This window comes from Geotrypetes seraphini, chromosome 9 (genome assembly GCF_902459505.1).
Source record: "Geotrypetes seraphini chromosome 9, aGeoSer1.1, whole genome shotgun sequence".
NCBI lineage: Eukaryota > Metazoa > Chordata > Amphibia > Gymnophiona > Dermophiidae > Geotrypetes > Geotrypetes seraphini.
Window position 1 is genome coordinate 45,021,456 of NC_047092.1, and position 20,492 is coordinate 45,041,947.

General features: G+C 41.3%; 1 protein-coding gene across 1 annotated transcript in view; it reads right to left on the reverse strand.

Annotated features, from left to right (window-relative positions):
- Positions 1-20,492, reverse strand: part of TTLL8 (tubulin tyrosine ligase like 8) — a 158,604-nt gene that overhangs the window by 74,269 nt on the left and 63,843 nt on the right. The window contains exon 7 of the mRNA XM_033958962.1: positions 14,505-14,633. Coding sequence (XP_033814853.1) covers positions 14,505-14,633 — 129 coding nt within the window. The remainder of the gene's footprint in view (positions 1-14,504; positions 14,634-20,492) is intronic.

The window sequence follows — 20,492 nt, forward strand, 5'->3', positions numbered from 1 at the left end:
AAATTGAGTGCCCACAGTATGGGCCCCACAGTGACAGACTGGGTCAAGAACTGGTTGAGTGGAAGGCGACAGAGAGTAGTGGTCAATGGAGATCACTTTGAGGAAAGGGATGTTACCAGGTCCTGTTGTTTTAAAAATTTTTGTAAGCAATATTGCTGAAGGGCTGTCAGGTAAGATTTGCATCTTTGCAGATTATACCAAATCTGTAATAGAGTAGATACTCCTAAAGGACCTAGTGAAGCATGGAATAGACTCCCAGTGGAGGTGGTGGAGACAAAGACTGTGTCTGAAATCAAGAAAGCTTGGGACAGGCATGTGGAATCTCTTAGAGAGAGGAGGAGATAGTCAGTGCTGCGGATGGGCAGACTGGATGGGCCATTTGGCTTTTATCTGCCATTACGTTTCTATGTGGTTTCAGTTTTGCTGCTATTACCACAGGATTTGTGCTAGTATTTTATAAAAACTGAAGTGCATCTGTGTCTTTATAAAGTAGGCAAAAAAATAGGTGCCTGTCAGAACGGCAGCAGATTTCTGCATTTCAATGGCCACGAATTTGGACTTGGAGGGTGAGATGTACGGCATCAGCATCTATGAGACAAACTTGGCGATTTTTGTTGCATAAAAGTTTTTGGACCCCTGTTAGATTACAAAAATTAGATAGTTCTAAGTCAAATAGATGCTGGCACTGTCATCTAGACATAGGAACACTGGATCATCTGTTATTCTAGTGTCCTTTGATACTTAACTTCTGGAAATCTATTTGGGGACATATTAATTTGATTTTAGAAACCATGATTCCGTTATCTTATGACATTATTATCCCCTAAGCCACCAATAGACAGGCATAAAAACAAACTGTTAGGAATTATGACTGGGATAGCCATCCAAATGGTCACAAAAAATTGGAAAAACTTTGATCGCTTGAATTTTAGTTTTTGGTGGCACTCATTATGTCTTTGTTATAGGTTGGAAAAAAATGATTAATGATCAAAAGGGTAATACTAAGGTATTTCAACTAACATGGGGACTGATTTTATTAATAATAATAATTGACTGGTTCATTAATTCACTTCTGATTATAACTTACACATCCAAGGGGTGGGTGGGAGGGTTGGGGTTTGATTTTTGCAGAGATTAATGTAGGAAAGGTTATTGAAGGAACCTATATATTTATGTTTTCCTTGATTAGTCATTTGGGTGGGAGGGAGTAAAAATGATTGTTCATGTATTTCTGAATGATGAATGTGCTTTTTCTAACAAAATTATTCTATGTACAATTGTTTATTGCACTTTGATAGTTTGGAAAATCAATAAAGATTTAAAAAAAAATAATAATAGGTGCCTGCATGATCTCCACACATGGAGGTATATTTTCAAAGCACTCAGATTTACAAAGTTATGTGGCGGGACATTTTCAAAGACTTCTAAATCTGATTTTGAAAGTTTTGGGGAAAACATCCACAAATCCAGTAGAAAAAATGACCAGTTTTCAAACCAGAAAAATGTCTTCTTTAAAAAAAAAAATAGCCATTTCCTTGATGCGTTTGCCCTCACTGGGTCTACTTTATTGAACTATTTTCAGGGGGGGGGGGGGGGAAGTCCAAATGAAAAAGCACAAAAAACAACTACTGGGATGTAAGTGAGGCGACGGAGACAAAGAAACGGGATGGCAAGAGTCAACTTCAATTGCCTTTATTGCGGAAACCAATGAATGACATTACAAATTGCGAGCACTACTGAGTGTTTGCTGCGTACATGTCAGCATTCAAATTCATTAAAATATCCACGATATTCCCAGTTATTAAGGATTCTATTTTAGCTCGGGCACAATACCAATATGTGAAACCAGCATAGCATTTACACTCCTGATGCAGGCCTCAGGGGCCGAAACACGATTCATGTCCGAGTCTTTTCAATGTCATCCATTGGTTTCCACAATAAAGGCAATTGAACTTGACTCTTGCCATCCAGTTTGTTTGTCTCCATCACTGTTTCATTGTGTTGGACCTTGCCTGCGGTGGATTTTGTTCTTCTGTTTCTGTGTATGTATTGTTTCATTCACATCTTTGGGGGTCAGAGGTCGGAAAGCACTGAGGAGTAAAGGGGGGCCATGACTTCATGCCTTCAACAGTCATTTGGTCAGGTTGGTCACTTTTTTGGCACTTCTTCATTACTGAAACAGGTCTAGCCTCAGCTATCCAAGTTATGCCCTGGACGTTTTCTGCAATGTTCCACCCTAATCCCACCCAAAAAAACACCCCCTTGAGATTTAAAAGCACTTCAAACAAACAACATAGAAAACTGTTGAAAAATTGTGTTTTGAAAATGGCAATTTGGACGTTTTAGCAAATAAAACATCCAAAAGCCAATTTTTGGACATTTTTCTCTTTTGAAAATGAGTCCCATGGTAACTTATGAAACTTTGTTAAGTCTAAGTGCTTTGAGAATGAGCCCTATAGACAACCAGTTATAAAAGTACTATTTTTACGAAACTTTGGGGCAAGTACAATTTTTAAGAAACTCTAAACCTCCTGTCAAGGAAAATAACCCCCACCCCGCCTTTACACCATCAATTTTTATGTTCAATGTCCAAACAAATAGGAATAAGATTTTCTCTCATTACTGAGTATCTCTGCAAAAACTGAAACATAGGCCCTCTTTTACTAAGGTGCGCTAACCAATTAGTGCACACTAATCGAATTAGCACGCACTAAACGCTAACGCGTGCATGTTAGTCTATGGATGCATTAGCATTTAGCGCATGCTAATCGGTTAGCACAACTTAGTAAAAGAGGGGGGATAATGTTTAAAAATATGAACAGAAACATAGAAACATAGAAAATGACGGCAGAAAAGAGCCACAGCCCATCAAGTCTGCCCACTCTAATGACCCACCCCCCTGACTTTACCCCCTTAGAGATCCCACATGAATATCCCATTTAATTTTAAAATCTGACACGCTGCTGGCCTCAATCACCTGCAGCGGGAGTTCATTCCAATGATCCTTTCGGTGAAGAAATACTTTCTGCAGTCACCATGAAATTTTCCTCCGCTGATTTTCAGCGGATGCCCTCTTGTGGACGAGGGTCCTTTAAGAAGGAAGATTTCATCTTCCACCTCGATACGGCCCGTGATATATTTGAACATCTCAATCTTGTCTCCTTTTTCTCTTCGTTCCTCAAGTGAGTACAGCTGCAATTTATTCAGCCTTTCCTCATACGAGAGATCCTTGAGCCCCAAGACCATCCTGGTGGCCATTCGCTGAACCGACTTAATTCTCAGCACATCTTTCCGGTAATGTGGTCTCCAGAATTGTACACAATATTCCAAGTGAGGTCTCACCATGGATCTGTACAACAGTATTATGACTTCGGGCATCCTGCTGACAAAACCTCTACGGCTACAACCCATCATTTGTCTTGCCTTGGAGGAAGCCTTTTCCACTTGACTGGCAGTTTTCATGTCATCACTAATGATCACTCCTAAATCACATTCTGCCGTAGTCCTAGCTATGGTTTCACCATTTAGTGTGTAAGTTCTGCACAGATTTCTGTTACCCAAGTGCATTACTTTACATTTTTTAGCATTGAAGCTTAGTTGCCAAGTCGATGACCAGTGTTCCAATAGTAGTAGGTCCCACAACATACTGTCTGGCAAAGTGCTTTTATCTACTATGTTGCACAGTTTGGCGTCATCGGCGAACAATGACATTTTCCCCCTGAGCCCTTGGGTCAGATCTCCTATGAATATGTTGAAGAGGATCGGGCCCAAGACCGAGCCCTGCGGCACTCCATTGGTCACTTCTGACGTTTTGGAGGGGGTACTGTTTACCACCACCCTCTGCAGCCTACTGCTTTGCCAATCCTTAACCCATGCAGTTAGTGTTTCCCCTAATCCCAGCGACTTCAGCTTGTTCAATAACCTGTGGTGTGGGACGCTATCAAAAGCTTTACTAAAGTCCAAATACACGACGTCCAGGGACTCCCCAGCATCCAGTTTTCTTGTTACCCAGTCAAAGAAGCTAATCAGATTTGATTGGCAGGACCTGCCCTTGGTAAATCTGTGTTGGTGGGGGATCACGTAGATTAGAAACATAGAAACATAAGAAAAAAGCAGCAGAAAAGGGCTATAGCCCACCAAGTCTGCCCATTCCAAGTATCCCCTCCCCTGAATTTACTCCCTTAAAGATCCCATGTGAGTATCCCATTTTCTCTTAAAATCTGTCACGCTGCTGGTCTTTATCACCTGAAGTGGGAGTCTGTTCCAATGATCCACTACTCTTTCGGTGAAGAAGTACTTCCTGGAGTCGCCATGAAACTTCCCTCCCCTGATTTTCAGCGGATGCCCTCTGGTGGTCGAGGGTCCCATGAGCCAGAAGATATCATCTTCTGACTCGATATGTCCCGTGATGTACTTATATGTTTCAATCATATCTCCCCGTTCTCTTCTTTTCTCAAGTGAGTACAGCCGCAATTTTTTAAATCTTTCTTCATACGTGAGATTCTTGAGCCCCATGACCATCCTGGTGACCGTTCGCTGAACTGACTCGATCCTCAGCACGTCCTTTCGGTAGTGTGGTTTCCAAAACTGAACACAGTACTCCAAGTGAGGCCTCACCATGGCTCTGTACAACAGCATCATAACTTCAGGTCTCCTGCTGACGAAACCTCTGCGGATACACCCCATCATTTGTCTTGCCCTGGAGGAAGCCTTCTCCACTTGATTGGCAACCTTCATGTCCTCACTAATGATCACCCCTCAAGTCCTGGATTGAATTAAGTTTCTGTTTGATCAGTGTTTCCATGAGCTTGCTCACTATGGATGTGAGACTCACCGGTCTATAATTCGCCGTCTCTGTCCTGCAGCCCTTTTTGTGGAGTGGAATAACGTTAGCTGTTTTCCAGTCCAAGGGGACTCTTCCCGTGCTTAGGGAAAGATTGAAGAGCTCGGATAATGGTTCCGCCAGGACATCACACAACTCTCTGAGCACCCTGGGGTGTAGGTTGTCCGGTCCCATGGCTTTGTTTACTTTGAGTCTTGATAGTTCGCAGTAGACACTACTGGGTGTAAACTCGAAATCTTGAAATGGGTCTTTCTGGCTTTTCCTTGTCTGTAACTGTGGACCGGATCCCGGCGCCCACAGGTAAAGGCTGAGCAGAAGTATTCATTTAGTAGTTCGGCCTTATTGGAATCTGATTCTGCATAATTCCCGTCCGATTGCCTAAGGCGTTCTATCCCATCTGTGTTTCTTTTCCTGTCACTAATATACCTGAAGAAGGATTTATCCCCTTTCTTAATGTTCCTCGCTAGATTCTCCTCTATTTGAAGCTTGGCCTCTCTGACTGCCTTTTTGACAGCTTTAGACCTGTCCAGATAGTCTTCTTTTGCCTCCCCTTTTCCTAAATGTTTGTAGGCAATTAATGCTTTTTTCTTCTCTTTAACGAAGTCTGAAATCTCTGTATTGAACCACTGGGGTCTTTTGTTTCTCCGACGTTTGCTTACTGTTTTTATATAGCGGTTAGTTGCTTCGTGCAGGGTGGATTTCAGAGTTGCAGCTTCCGATAAACAAAATCTCCCATGCGTTCGAAGTCTGCGCCTCGAAAGTTGAGGACCCTCGTCGTTGTGTTTGATCTAGAGAAACCTTTCTTGAGGTTAAGACATACCATGTTATGGTCACTGGAGGCCTGTGTATCGCCTACCAAAACCTCCGAGACGCTGTCTCCATTGGTGAGTACCAAGTCCAGTATCGCCTGGTCTCTAGAAGGCTCCAATACCATTTGTTTGAGTCGTGCACCCTTTATAGAGGTTAATATTCTTCTGCTGCCACAGGTAGTCGCGGAAAGTGTGTTCCAATCTGCATCAGGCATGTTGAAGTCCCCACGCAAAGTGATGTTCTCTATGTCTTCGATCAATTCTATATCCTTGTCTTCCTGTTGTCTTGGAGGTCTATATATCACACCAAGGTACAGGCATTTTTCGTTCCCTCTGGCTAGGTTCACCCAGAGGGATTCCCCGGTGTATCTAACATCCATGATTCTGGTAGTTTTGATGTTTTCTTTAGTGTATAGTGCTACCCCTCCTCCTAACTTGCCCTTTCTGTCACGACGAAGTAGGTTGTAGCCTGGTATAACCATATCCCACCCATGCGAGTCCGTGAACCAGGTCTCGGATATTGCCACCACGTCTAGGTCAGCGTTCATTATTTCAGTCTCCAATTCCAGAATTTTATTGCCCAAACTGTGTGCATTAACATACATAGCCATCCATACCTTATGTTTGTTAAGTCCCTGTGAAGAGATTCCCTTCCAAGTTAGTGTGACTCCTAAAGTATCGTTTATAGTATGGATACTATAGTGAGTGGGTACCCTCCCCCAACTTACCTAGTTTAAAGCCCTATCCGGGCACAATATAGGCACAGCACACACTAAATAATTTTGGCTCTTTGGAACAGAATTTACATAGTTTTTCATAACAAATTAGTTAAGAACATAAGAATAGCCTTAATGGGACAGGCCAATGGTCCATCAAGCACAATAGCCCGTTCTCACAGTGGCCAATCCAGGTCACTAGTACCTGGCCAAAACCCAAGGAGTAACAACATTCCATGCTACCGATCCAGGGCAAGCAGTGGCTTCCCCCATGTCTTTCTCAATAACAGACTATGGACTTTTCCTCCAGGAACTTGTCCAAACCTTACTTACAACCAGTTGCGCTATACGCTCTTACCACATCCTCTGGCAATGCGTTCCAGAACTTAACTATTCTCTGAGTGAAAAAAAATTTCCTCCTATTGGTTTAAAAAGTATTTCCCTGTAACTTCATCGAGTGTCCCCCCTAGTCTTTGTAATTTTTGACGGAGTGAAAAATCGATCCACTTGTACCCATTCCACTCAGAATTTTGTAGACGTGGAGAGGCATAATCGAAAGGAACGTCTAAGTCCGTTTTCATCCAAGTCGCAAGTCGTCCTAAGTAAAAAAACAACCTAGGACACATTTTCGAAAAATATGTCCAAATTTTTTTTTGTTTCGAAAATCGTCTAACTATATCTCCTGCCGATCTGATCGTCCAAGTCTCTAAATCGTCTATCTTTATACCACATTTTCGTCCAACTTTTTGTCCAAGTCAAAAACGCCTAGAACAAGCCATATTGGACGTGGGAGAGGTCTGCAAAGTGATGGACTGAACACCCAGACATGCCTCCTAAATAGAGGGGTACCTTACAGGGCACTGCTGTGAACTTCACAAAAAGGGTGCCATGTCTTCTCCTCACTACAGCTCCCTTATAAGTCATGGTGAGCCCCCCAAACCACCTCCAGAATCCCCTAGTCCCACTTATCTACCACCCTAATAGCCCTTATGGCTGTAGGAGCCACTTATATGCCAGTAAAAAAAGGTTTTGGGGGTGTATAGGGGAGTGCACATGTTTAAGTATCAATGCAGTGATTACAGGGGCTTATGGGCATGGGTCCTCCTTTCCATGAGTCCCTAACCCATCCTCAAGAAGGTTTAAGCCGCCTCTGTGCTAGACGACTAGGCTTTCCTATGCCAGGCTGCCAGGTGATGATGGTCTGGAGGCTGAATTTTAAAGGTGTGATTAATATTTTTATGGGGGTGGGGGGGGTCGGTGATCATTGGAGTAGTATGTGGGGGTCTGTTTTATGTGTTTGCAGTGTTATCTGGTGACTTTAGGTGGGTTTTTGTGACTTAGACCATGTTTTAGATGGTCTAAGTCACAATGTCCAATTTCCGTCGATCCTGGGCTGTATAACTTTCGGTTATGCATGCTGTACGACTAAGTCTAAGCCGGCCATGTCCCGCCCAACTTCCGCCCTCGACACTCCTCCTGAAACACCCCATTTAACTTTGGTCTTTCAGCAGCACTATGAAGGTCTAGGTCGTTTAGAAATACGTCCAAAACCCATTTTTATTATCGGCACTTGGAGGTATTTTGACAATGTTCATCCAAGTGCTTACTTAGGCCAGTTTTTGGACGTTTTTCTCTTTCGATTATGAGCCCCTTAAATTATAACTCCCCTCAACTGTCTCTTTACCAAGCTGAAGAGTCCTAACCGTTTGGGTCTTTACTCATACGAAAGGAGTTCCATCCCTTTTACCATCTTGGTCGCTCTTCTTTGAACCTTTTCTAGTGCCCCTATATCTTTCTTGAGATAAGGAGACCAGAATTGAACGCAATACTCCAGATAAGGTCGCACCATGGAGTGATACAGGGGCAAATCACTAAGGAGCAAATCACTATGTTCTCTTATTTCTGTCATTGTGGTATTCAGCTTTTCGAGCGCTGTGACATTTCAAATAATTAGATTTAGAGTGATTGTGTTAGCCTACTAGCAAACAATGCCAGGTTACTATGGGTGCCAGTAATAATGCTTCCAACAAGACAACACTACTAAGCAACAAAGATTCTTGGACTGGTAGTCTGGACAGGAAGAAAAAAAAAATGGTTCTCAATGCATTTACTGAAGGAACAGAACTCAAGGAAATAGTACACTTTGTCTCCGCTTTCATGTACAAGGCCACACGGTCCAGTTTGGGATCTTATTTTCCTACTGTGTTTGGATTAGCTTTTGCAGTGATCACTATATTTGAAGCAGGGGCCATACTGGCAAAAAAACACTTCAGTATGAGAACTGGTTGAAGCGGATAGTGCCCAGATAAATTATATGGGGGGGGGGAGGGCACACTGTTTTAACCAGTCCAACTTCTCAGCCACACAGTTACTACTATATATCAATTCTATAGCGCTGAAAGGCGTATAGCAATAGCAGTTTTCTTTAATAGTAAGCACGATGTCAGCTGAAGGGGACATCTATGAAGGATAGTGGTGCCTGTATTCATCGGGGGGTAGGGATTGTTGCAAGTTTTGCTGTGCTTGGTTAATAAATTGAGGGCAAGGTGGAGATGATGGATCTGAGCAGTTAGTATGGATGGGTGGACAGGATAGGGCATACGGGTTCATTTTGTCCTGGGGAGTTTTTATACTAGGGGTGTCCAACCTCAGGTTTTCGGATTTCCCAAATGAATGTGCTCAGAACATAAGAACATAAGAATAGCCTTACTGGGTCAGACCAGTGGTTCATCAAGCCCAGTAGCTCGTTCTCACAGTAGCCAATCCAGGTCACTAGTACCTGGCCAAAACCCAAGGAGTAGCAATATTCCATTATCTCAGTGTAAGCAAGATTCCAGAACCCCAAAGAGTAGCAAGATTCTAGAATTCCAAAGAGTAGCAACATTTCATGCAAGCAGTGGCTTCCCTCATATATGTAAATTAACTTACGTTTGATTCTTCAGACTCATAGAAACAAAGAAGGCAGATATAGACCATAGGGCCTATCTGGTCTGCCCATCCGTGCCATCTATTCTTCCCTGTCCCTTGTCCCAAGCTTACTTGAATTCAGACACCGTTTTTGTCTCCACCGCTTCCACCAGGAAACTGTTTCACAAATTCACAACACTTTCTGTGAAGAAGTTATTTCCTTAGGTTACTTCTGAATCTCTCGCCTTTCACTTTCATCCTATGACCCTCATTCCAGAGCTTCCTTATTCTATAAAACTGTGTGCAAATTCTAGGAATGTCCCAGATCCACCCATTCCCATCCTATGGCTGCACCACTTTTTTGATCCACACGTAAAATTTTTGTGTGGACTCCGGTGCCTTCAAATGTGCATGCAAATTTTAATTAACACCGATAAGACTTATCACCCTAATTCTATATATGGCACTCAAAATTGCATATGGGTGCACACACAATTTGTGTGCACAATTTGTTTAATGACACACTTAGCTTCAATAACTGGGCACTAATAATTTCAGCGCTGTGATAGGTGTCATCAACTCATGGTCGAATCCTAGCAACTTGATGAACATCATCAAGTTTTTGTGGCAGAACACAGAAGTAGATTGCTAGGCCTTTCTTCTGTGCAGTTTAAATTCAATGTTGTTGCCGTTGTCGCATCAAACGCAATCCTCCCCTTCCAACACTGCCCATCTGCTGCTGCCCAGATGGGTGGTACATCCCTTTGAACGAAGACATGCTCTCCGCCTTGGCTGCCACTGATCTATGGACTTGTCAAAGATACTCTGCTTCAGCTCAGCCCAAACAGAGATGAGGTGCTGTTTAAGGTCTTCAAAGTCAGATATCACTGTCTGGTAGATGTATTCCTGTATCAGCCCCGGATCTGGTAGTCAACTGGGTTTAGGACTGCTGAATCCACAGGCTAGAGGTCTGGATCAATGAAGTCTGGGTTCTCCCAATGTAGAAGTTCTACGGTGTCCTTTGTCTTATGTGCTGGGGCATTGTCCTGTTAGAAGATAAAGTAGTCTCCAGACATGTGAATGATCACTGGCAACAGCTTCTGCATCAAGAGGACATCTCAGTAGTATGCACCATTGATCTTAACCCCAGGATTAATGAAGAACAGATCTGTGAATCTGGGTTTTAAGATTGCGACAGAGACTATGACCGATTAGCTGAAGGTGAGGCGGGTCCTTAGTAGGTGTTTGGCATTAATCTCATGCTTAAGTGTTGTTGAAGGTATGTACAAGCAATCATTTTGTGTGTTAATCAGTGAAGCTACTGTAAATATCTTTCCATCTGTAAACCAGATGGAGCTGATGCTGTGCTCTGGGTATTTGGTCAAAAGCTGCTTGCACTGTTTCAGGTGTGTGCCTTTGTTGTGTAAAGTTAACTCTTGGGCACAATGCTTTTTAAGACACTTTAATTTCAGATCATCATGAATTATCCTAACCACAGTTGTCTGGCTTATTCATAGTAACATAGTAACATAGTAGATGATGGCAGACAAAGACCCAAATGATCCATCCAGTCTGCCCAACCTGATTCAATTTATTTATTTATTTTTCTTCTTAGCTATTTCTAGGCAAGAATCCAAAGCTCTACCCAGTACTGTGCTTGGGTTCCAACTACTGAAGTCTCCGTCAAAGCTCACTCCAGCCCATCTACACCCTCCCATGCATGAAGCCCTCCCCAGCCCATCCTCAACCAGAAGGCCATATACAGACACAGACTGTGCAAGTCTGCCCAGTACTGGCCTTAGTCCTTCAATATTTACTATTATTTTTTGATTCTAGATCCTTTGTGTTCATCCCACGCTTTTTTTAACTCTGTCACCGTTTTCCTCTCTACCACCTTTCTCGGAAGCGCATTCTAGGCATCCACCACCCTCTCCGTAAAGAAGAATTTCCTTACATTGCTTTTGAGTCTACCACTCCTCAACCTCAAATTATGTCCTCTGGTTTTACCATTTTCCTTTCTCTGGAAAAGATTTTGTTCTATGTTAATACCTTTCAAGTTTCTGAACGTCTGAATCATATCTCCCCTGTCCCTCCTTTCCTCTAGGGCAGGGCTGCCCAAGTCCGGTCCTCGAGATCTACTGGCAGGCCAGGTTTTCAGGATATGCACAATGAATATGCATGAGAGAGATTTGCATACCAAGAAGGCAGTGCAGGCAAATCTCTCAGGAATGTTCATTGTGGATATCCTGAAAACCTGGCCTGCCAGTAGATCTCGAGGACCGGACTTGGGCAGCCCTGGTGTAGATTACATCAACATGAGCAATTTGCTGTTTCCTCCAATATAAAGGACAACTTGACAATTCATATTAAATTAGAGATGGTGGAGAACGTTTTTCAAGCTAAGAATTTAAGATTTCTTATTTTTCCAGTAACATATTATTTAGCACCTTTGGAGTTGTTAAACAGTTTCAAGTTTAATATAAATTTGATTGATCGCTTATTCAAAATTCTAAGCGATGTACACATCAATAAAATTACAGATTTTTAGGGGACAATAAAACACACGACAAAAACTAAATCTTATAAGATATTTTAAAGACTAACCTTACAAACAAATTAAAACAAAAGGAAAAAAGGGGAAGAGAAATACAAGTTGTTGATAGTAAATAAGACACTTATGGGAAAAACAATGGGAATGGAAAGATCCATGTACTTCAGAGAAGTTATGAAGTGGAATTGAAATAAGGCTCCTAATCAGGTTTTCTAATTATCAAATGCATCCTTAAAAAGAAAGCTTTTTAATTTGCTCTTAAATCTGTCTAAATTGCATTCTTCCCTTAAATAGATAGGGAGTGAATTCCATGTTTGAGGGGCTGTGACAGAAAAAATGAATTGCCGCTGTGTATTAATAATTTTAAGTGAGGGAATTATTAGTAAATGTTGATCATTTGACCTCAATAATCTAGTTGAGGTGTAGGGAATCAGTAATTTATGAATAAAAGCAGGAGTTTTGTATAGCAAAGATTTGAAAGTAAGCAGATTTAGTTTGTACATTATACGGTGAGCTACTGGAAGCCAATGCGCTTTCTTAAGGAGAGGTGTCACGTGATCAAATTTCTTAGCTTTCATTATAAGTTTAACAGAAAGATTTTGCAATATCCTCCATGTGAAGCTTTATCAGTTGTGAATATATATTAAGTACCCAGAGGTTCTAAAGTTGTTCAAGAAGAAGGAAATGCTAATGAAATATCCTCTCCTGACAGCCTTGATGTTTCTCAATTTTTTGAGACTACTCAGGAAGTAATCTCTAAGTGTTGTCAAGAAGGAGATTTTGAAGTTATATTTTTCTAAACGCTAAGTTCCTTTTTAAGTCAGCAAAATATATGTCTATCCTTTTGTTTCTAGACAGACTCAGTATCAAAGGAAACAATTCCTATACATGAGACCTAAGGTCTTAGCTGTTGGAGCAACATTTTTAAAAAAGTAAAATTATTCACTTAATCAATATTTAAAGTCCCATATTGACAAGATCCAAGATTCTAATGAGTGAATTTCAATAAAGAAAAAAAGGAAAACACATCCTATTCACAAAAACCGTCTCAGATTTTCAGATGTGTGAGACGGTTTTTGGCGTCCCATTTGAGAGAGGTCTGATCGGTCGGGATACACCCTGAGGTAGCTGATTTGTGAAACGCTGGCCACTGAAGATAAGTTGAAAAGTCTTTCTTCTATCTTTTGTTTTTCATTAGTGAAGTACAGCACAAGGCTTTTATTACATTGAAGGTTTTTTGCCAATGAGCTGACAACTCAACCACCTTTAATAAACCACTTTGGTGGAGGTGGGAGGCCCCTTTTCTGAGGCTTTTTCCTTCATTTTGAGTTATTTAATAGCCTATGCTTTCCTTATATCACATTATAGGACATCACACATCAACCAGTATTGAAAGTGTTCATTATTTTATACGTTGTCTTTTCATGATATCTGAGTCATTTGTGGTTTTATAGAATCTAGCAAAACGGGATAGTGAAAGATGTATATCAACGTTAACTATAACCAGTACTACAACAAGTTGATATTTAAGAATTTTACCTCTAAGGAGGAAAAGATCTCAGATTTTACCACATAGGGAACATATATGTTTTCTCCCTATATTTTTTGTGGCATATGGTTGTCTTTCATTGATCAAAAACCTCCTTTAATTTTTTATAAATATTTTTCATATAATTTTAATCTTTTTATCTTTTTCTAATCTTAGAATGAGACAATTTTCGTAACTATAAAAGTTACTATACGACTATATAAAGTGCAAAAAACGTTACTTATCTGCTTCTTTGTAAATGTAGAAGTTTCTAGTGAAAGTGCTGGGTGCTTAGGTGAAGCACTTTCACCTAAGCACCCAGCACTTTATATAGTCGTATAGTAACTTTTATAGTTACGAAAATTGTCTCATTCTAAGATTAGAAAAAGATTAAAAGATTAAAATTATATGAAAAATATTTATAAAAAATTAAAGGAGGTTTTTGATCAATGAAAGACAACCATATGCCACAAAAAATATAGGGAGAAAACATATAAATCTGAGATCTTTTCCTCCTTAGAGGTAAAATTCTTAAATATCAACTTGTTGTAGTACTGTTTATAGAATCTAGGCCACAATGTTTTAAAATAAATAGATGACCCTTTTATAAATCTGTCTGGGTATGTGATATTGGCAGTTAGGACACAAATGATCATTGCTCCACGAATGGGGTACATAACAGAGCCCCACTTCATTAGGAAGTAGACTTTCTGTTGGGTTTTCTGCCCATCAATGTTCATAATGGACTGAATTAACAAATGTCGCAAATGGGGAAATGAAGAGAATATATGGCCCTAATATTTTGCAACCTATCAAGAGAATTTCCTAAATAAAATGTTAATGAAATAATTGTGCTCAGTGAAATAAATGTATGGCCCTAATATTTTGCAAGCAAAAATTAACCCCTTCTTTTACATAAGCCTGTAGCGCAGGCCAGCATGGTAAATGCTCCGACGTTCATAGGAACTGAATGGGCATCAGAGCATTTGCAGCACGACAGTCGACTGCGCAGCTTTGTAAAAGAGGGCCTAAGTTATTAGGCAAAAAATTAATTATTACATTTAAACCTGTAATATGCCAGAGAAATACAATGATCTATATTCATATCATTTATATTATAATCATATAAAAATGTTGAAGTTATTCTTACTTTTGTTGTGAAGGAGCCAGTTTTTCCATAATGGTTCAGCATTTGATCCTTCATTAAGGTATGATAATCGATCACATCCCTTCTCACGGTCCAGATAAAGGAGGGAATTTCATTTTTTACATATGCAGACTGACCAAAAATGTAAGATAAAAAACAATGTTTACAGTAGCATCAAGACTATAGCTTATTGTACCAAAACTAATGACAAGGGCTGGCTTTAGGGACGTGTAATCATCATGACTGCGTAAAGCGCCATTTCTTCAGCACCAGAAGGATTCCTCAAGCATGAAGGCACTGTAGTGGCTTGCAAATAGGGCTAGCAGATTTCTAGGATACAATCGTAATAGTCAATAAATGTGTATTCGGTACGTATTGTTGAATATAGTTATTAGCAGGGACTCATTCAAGCTGCATACAACAGAAGCATTGACGTCACATAGAATATATAGAAAATCAAAACAATAATAATAACACGGAGAAAAATAAACCTCAATTGTGAGAGGTTGGGACTACACAAGTGCCCAGCCCTCAACACATCATCACGGGTTTATAAAAAAACTCCGTATACAAATATATAAATAGGATTTTCATTCATTCATAGTCACATTTTTCAAAAACTTTTTTTATATATATGTAATCGCAACTATGAGTCTGTCATAAATTCGTGACCAGAGCCCCAAGCTTAACTACATTAGTAATGAAGGCTACAGCTCAGTTTCAGTTGTGTAAGTATCTTCGGAGGCACAGAATGCAAAAAAACGCAATTAAGGAAGAAATACACTCATCTGAAAAGATGAAATTTCATCTTTTCAGATGAGTGTATTTCTTCCTTAATTGCGTTTTTTTTGCATTCTGTGCCTCCGAAGATACTTACACAACTGAAACTGAGCTGTAGCCTTCATTACTAATGTAGTTAAGCTTGGGGTTCTGGTCACGAATTTATGACAGACTCATAGTTGCGATTACATATATATAAAAAAAGTTTTTGAAAAATGTGACTATGAATGAATGAAAATCCTATTTATATATTTGTATACGGAGTTTTTTTATAAACCCGTGATGATGTGTTGAGGGCTGGGCACTTGTGTAGTCCCAACCTCTCACAATTGAGGTTTATTTTTCTCCGTGTTATTATTGTTTTGATTTTCTATATATTCTATGTGACGTCAATGCTTCTGTTGTATGCAGCTTGAATGAGTCCCTGCTAATAACTATATTCAACAATACGTACCGAATACACATTTATTGCAAATAGGGCTGCCATCCATGGGGCTTTGAGGTGAACCTAAACCTCCAGTCTCAGAAGACACTGGGCTTGATTATATAAATGGCACCTAGGGGTCCTTTTATCAAGCCGCGCTAGCGGGGTTAGCGCGTCAGACATTTCATCACGCGCTAACCCCCGTGGCCGGCTAAAACAACTAACATCTGCTCAATGCAGGCGTGAGCGGCAGGCGGTTTAATGCGCGGTATTACGCATGTTAAACCCCCTACCACAGCTTGATAAAAGGACCCCGTAGTGACGCCTAACTCCTAGGCACTGTTTGTCACGGTTGTCAATCAACCGCTAGGTATCACTTATAGAATCACACTTAAGGGTACCTAATTCAACTTAGGCGTCAGTAGGCATACTAATCTTAGGCATTAGTTCATTAGGCCAGGGTAGTTTCCTGGCCTAATTTACCAGCACCTCATACAGACACCTACTGCAACTTAAGTCATACCATGCCTATTCCCCACACCCAACCACGCATACTTTGAGTGTAGGTGCACGTAGGTGCCTCAACTAGAGAGTTGCTAGGGGACAGAAATCTCACCCATCCCCGCCCGTCCCCGTCAGGATCCTCTCCGTCCCCACCCATCCCCACAAGGAATTACCTCCATCCCCACCCGTCCCCATAAAAAGCAGCAATTACTTCTGATAGGATCACCAATTCCACAGTTTCTTTTGTGTTTGTGCTGATGTTTTCCTTGTGGAATCTCTTTGGTGGAACCCTTTTTTTGTTTTCTGTTCAGGTAATTAACTTATAAACTCCCTCTTTTACTAAGGCTGACGTGTCCATTATATTATATGGACGAACACTGTTTCCAAAGCCTTCCATCCCCGTGGGAGTCCCGTTGGCCAGGGGGGGTCCCCGTGGGAGTCCCATGGGCCAGATGGGGGTCCCCGTGGGAGTCCCATGGTTAGGGGGGATTCCTGCGGGAACCCCACGGGACCTGCGGGATTCCCGTGATCCCCGTTCCCTTGCAGACCTCTAGCCTCAACCTAGGCATTGCTAGGCGCCATGCTGAATTCCATGTGCAACTTTAATGAATGTCTATTAAATTGTTTTTTAAATTAGCTTTTAATGGCATGTTCAATTAAAATGGCAATTAAGCTAGGGTTACCAGATTTTCCTTTGGGAAAATCCAGACTCATGGCCACGCCCCCAGTTCCACCCAGTTCCACCCACATCACGCCCCATCCCCGCCCCTTAACCTGTTCGTACTTCGGGACAGCATCTGCGCATACGTGGTTCACCTCGATGACATCGCCTGCATGTGCAGATGTGCCACAATGATGCTGTACATGTGCACGCAACATCATGCATTGCATTCGCATGTTCGCAGATGCCGTCCCGACATCGGAAGCTTTTCAAAACCCAGACAAAGTGCTGGGTTTTGAAAAGCCTTCCGGACCCCCTGACATGTCCTCAAAAGGAGAAATTCGGATGTCTGGTAATCCTAAATTAAGCTAATTAAAAATTTTTGACTTGGGTGTGGAATTTGGCTAGGTGCCGCTAGGCACTATCAATTTAGATGCCTAGCAATGCCTAAGGTAGGCACCCTTTACAGAATCAGGCCCACAGGACAAAATCAATGCTAAAGCTGGCTTTGCTGATTAACACGTCTAAAAATAGTATTATTACAAAAGGCCGTGCTTATTTATATAATTAATTAATTCAAACAATTTGTATTCTACTGATTCAAGTTAACCTTCTCCTTGGTAGATCCAGAATATCATATACAACTTAACAAGCTCAAAGGAAACAAGTGGCTCACAAACAAAAAATAAAACAGAATACATCAAATATCATGAAATTAAAATAAGCTATAAACATGGGAAAGTCTCCAGAGCAAGATAAAAACATGGTTTTACTTTTTTTTTTTTAACAAAGATATTTCTCAATGTAGCAAAGTTCTGGGGGTTATTTTTTTCCATAGGACAACACACACACAAAAAAAAGTCACAGCGCATGTCTCAGTCGTGGTTCTGAGCACAAGGTTGGCTGGCGGGGTTGGGGTGGAATGAGGCGTGCCTTGGACAGAACAGGGCCGGGTTGGGGTGGAACCTGGCGGATCTGGGTACGGGGCTATGGGTCCAGATTGTATGATCATAAAATCTGGTAAAACTTCCATAAGGTAGATAGAAAAAAAAACCATCTCTCAGCATTCTATTTTAATCAAAAGATCAAGGTTCAGTGGGTAAGAGTGTGTCATAGTGAGATAAATTATCTCTTTGGTTTGCCATCAACAACTGGCTCTATGATGTGGTGTGGCTCTCTCACCATTTTACTCCTATTTTAGCACTTCTTTTGTGCTAGCACATATTTTTTTTAATGGCCTAGTGATTAGAACTGTTGCCTCAGCACCCTGAGGTTGTGAATTTGATCCCAGCACCGCTCCTTGTGACCCTGGGCACGTCACTTAACCCTCCATTGCTGCAGGTATCATAGTTGACACCGGGACAGTTAGGAAAATACTTACCCCCTCTTCTACAAAACTGCGCTAGCAGTTTCTAGTGTGAGGAGCCGCGCTGAATGGCCTGCACTGCTCCTGAAGCTCACAGAGTTCCAATGAGCATCAGGAGCAGCGCGGGCCATTCAGCGCGGCTCTCTGCTCTAGAAACTGCTAGCGCAGTTTCGTAAAAGAGGGGGTTAGAGTATCTGATTTTAAAAATTGTACTTCTCTAAGACAGGATGGTATATCAAATGCTAATAAACATAAACAAACATCAACATAAATTCCCAATGCGTTTGCATATAATTTGCTTACTGAACAGAGAGCTAACTTTTTGTGTTAAATTTTAGCACCCAATTTTTCCTTCACATTTTATTGTTCTGAGCTGTAAATGATTGGATCCAAAGCACAATCTCATAATGATAAACAGAATTATGTAAGCAGAAAGATAACACAGTGGTGCTGGAAAACAAGGGAAATACCACCTAGGGTTTGTATTGTAGCCTTGGCTCAATCGCTGATTGTTTTGGCAATCATATGCTACTTCCTTATGCTCGCATTAACCAGGCTGTAACTGGGAAACAATCTTCTCTATAGTTTGGGAGCTGTGCATGCATCGATATCAGCTAGTTATTCACTTGCAAATGGATGTAGGCAAATATATAATGTATTTTGCACCTTATTCAATAAAGATTTTTTTTTTTTTCAGAGGCACAGAACTGGAAAATGTTCATTATGAATAACGCTTTCTGTTTAAGTAACATAGTAAATAACAGCAGATAAAAGACCTGAATGGTCCATCCAGTCTGCCCATAAGTTATACCCATTTAAAAAAATACATGATTAGATTAATTTGTCTCTAAAGTCTATGGCCCAGAGATATCAAAGAAAAGTCTGGTATTGTCCTAGGTTTCAAATGCTGAAGTTGCCATCCAAGCTCACTCCTGCCTATCCAATCATCCCATTGTTTGCAGGATAACTACCATAAAGTCCAGCCAATAACATCCTCATGTTTCATATTAGTGGAGTTCACATTGTTGTCCAACCCAGCCCATCCTACACCGAATCACCATACATGGGACACAGATCATGTCGTTCTTTAATTTACATCCTTCATTTTCTAATTAAAGATCCTCTATTTTTATCCCACGCTTTTTTGAATTCCATCACCGTTTTTCTCTCTACCACTTCCCTCGGGATGGCATTCCAGGCATCTAACACCCTATCCATGAAGAAGAATTTCCTAACATTGCTCTTATGTCTTCTTCCCTGTAACCTCAAATTATGCCCTCTAGTTTTACCATTTTTTCTTCTCTGGAAAAAATTTAGCTGTATATTAATGTCTTTCAAGTAGTTAAACGTCTATATCATATCTCACCTGTCCCTCCTCTCCTCCGGAGTAAACATATTTAGGTCTTCCAGTCTCTTCTCATACTTCTTTTGGTTCAAACCTCTTACCATTTTCATTGCCTTCCTCTGGATTGCTTCAAGTCTTTTTTTTATCCTTCACCAGATACGACCTCCAAAACGGAACACAATATTCCAAGTGCGGCCTCACCAATGACCTATACAGGGGCATCAACACCTCCCTTCTTCTGCTGGTTACTCCAAAATGCTAAGTGAGTATTTTTTGTTGCAATTCATCGTTAGTATAAAGCAGGGATTTTCAACCTCTTTCATCTCAAGGGACACTTACTCGGTGCTAAAATTGTTAAGGCACGCCCACACACATGGTCCAGCATTTTACCTTCTTCTTTCCCCCTCCCACTCCTGCTCCCACACATAGCCCAGTCATTTTACCTTCTCCCCCTACCACTACCCCCACCCCCAGCATTTTAGTTTCTCCCCCTCCCCCACATATAGGCCCTCTTTTACAAAGGTGCACTAAGTGTTTTAGTGCGTGTTTAGCACACATTAAATCAATGTGTGCGCTAACCGCTAATGCGTCCATAGGATAACATGCACACATTAGCTTTTAGCACACGCTAAAAAGCATAGCGCACCTTGTAAAAGAGGGGGATAGTCTAGCATTTAACCTTCTTCCTCTCCCACTCCCATCCCACAGTCCAGCATTTTAGCTTCTCCCCCAACCACCCTCACCTCTAGACATGGCAGTGGCGTACCTAGGAGGGGGCGGGGGGGAGGTCCGCCCCAGGTGCATGCCCCAAGGGGGTGCACAGGAGAGAGCTGAACTGGGACGACGGGGCACCCGCGGGGTTAAATATAACTCGAGCCGCGAGGCTCGTCTTCTGCTCCTACTGCCCTGTC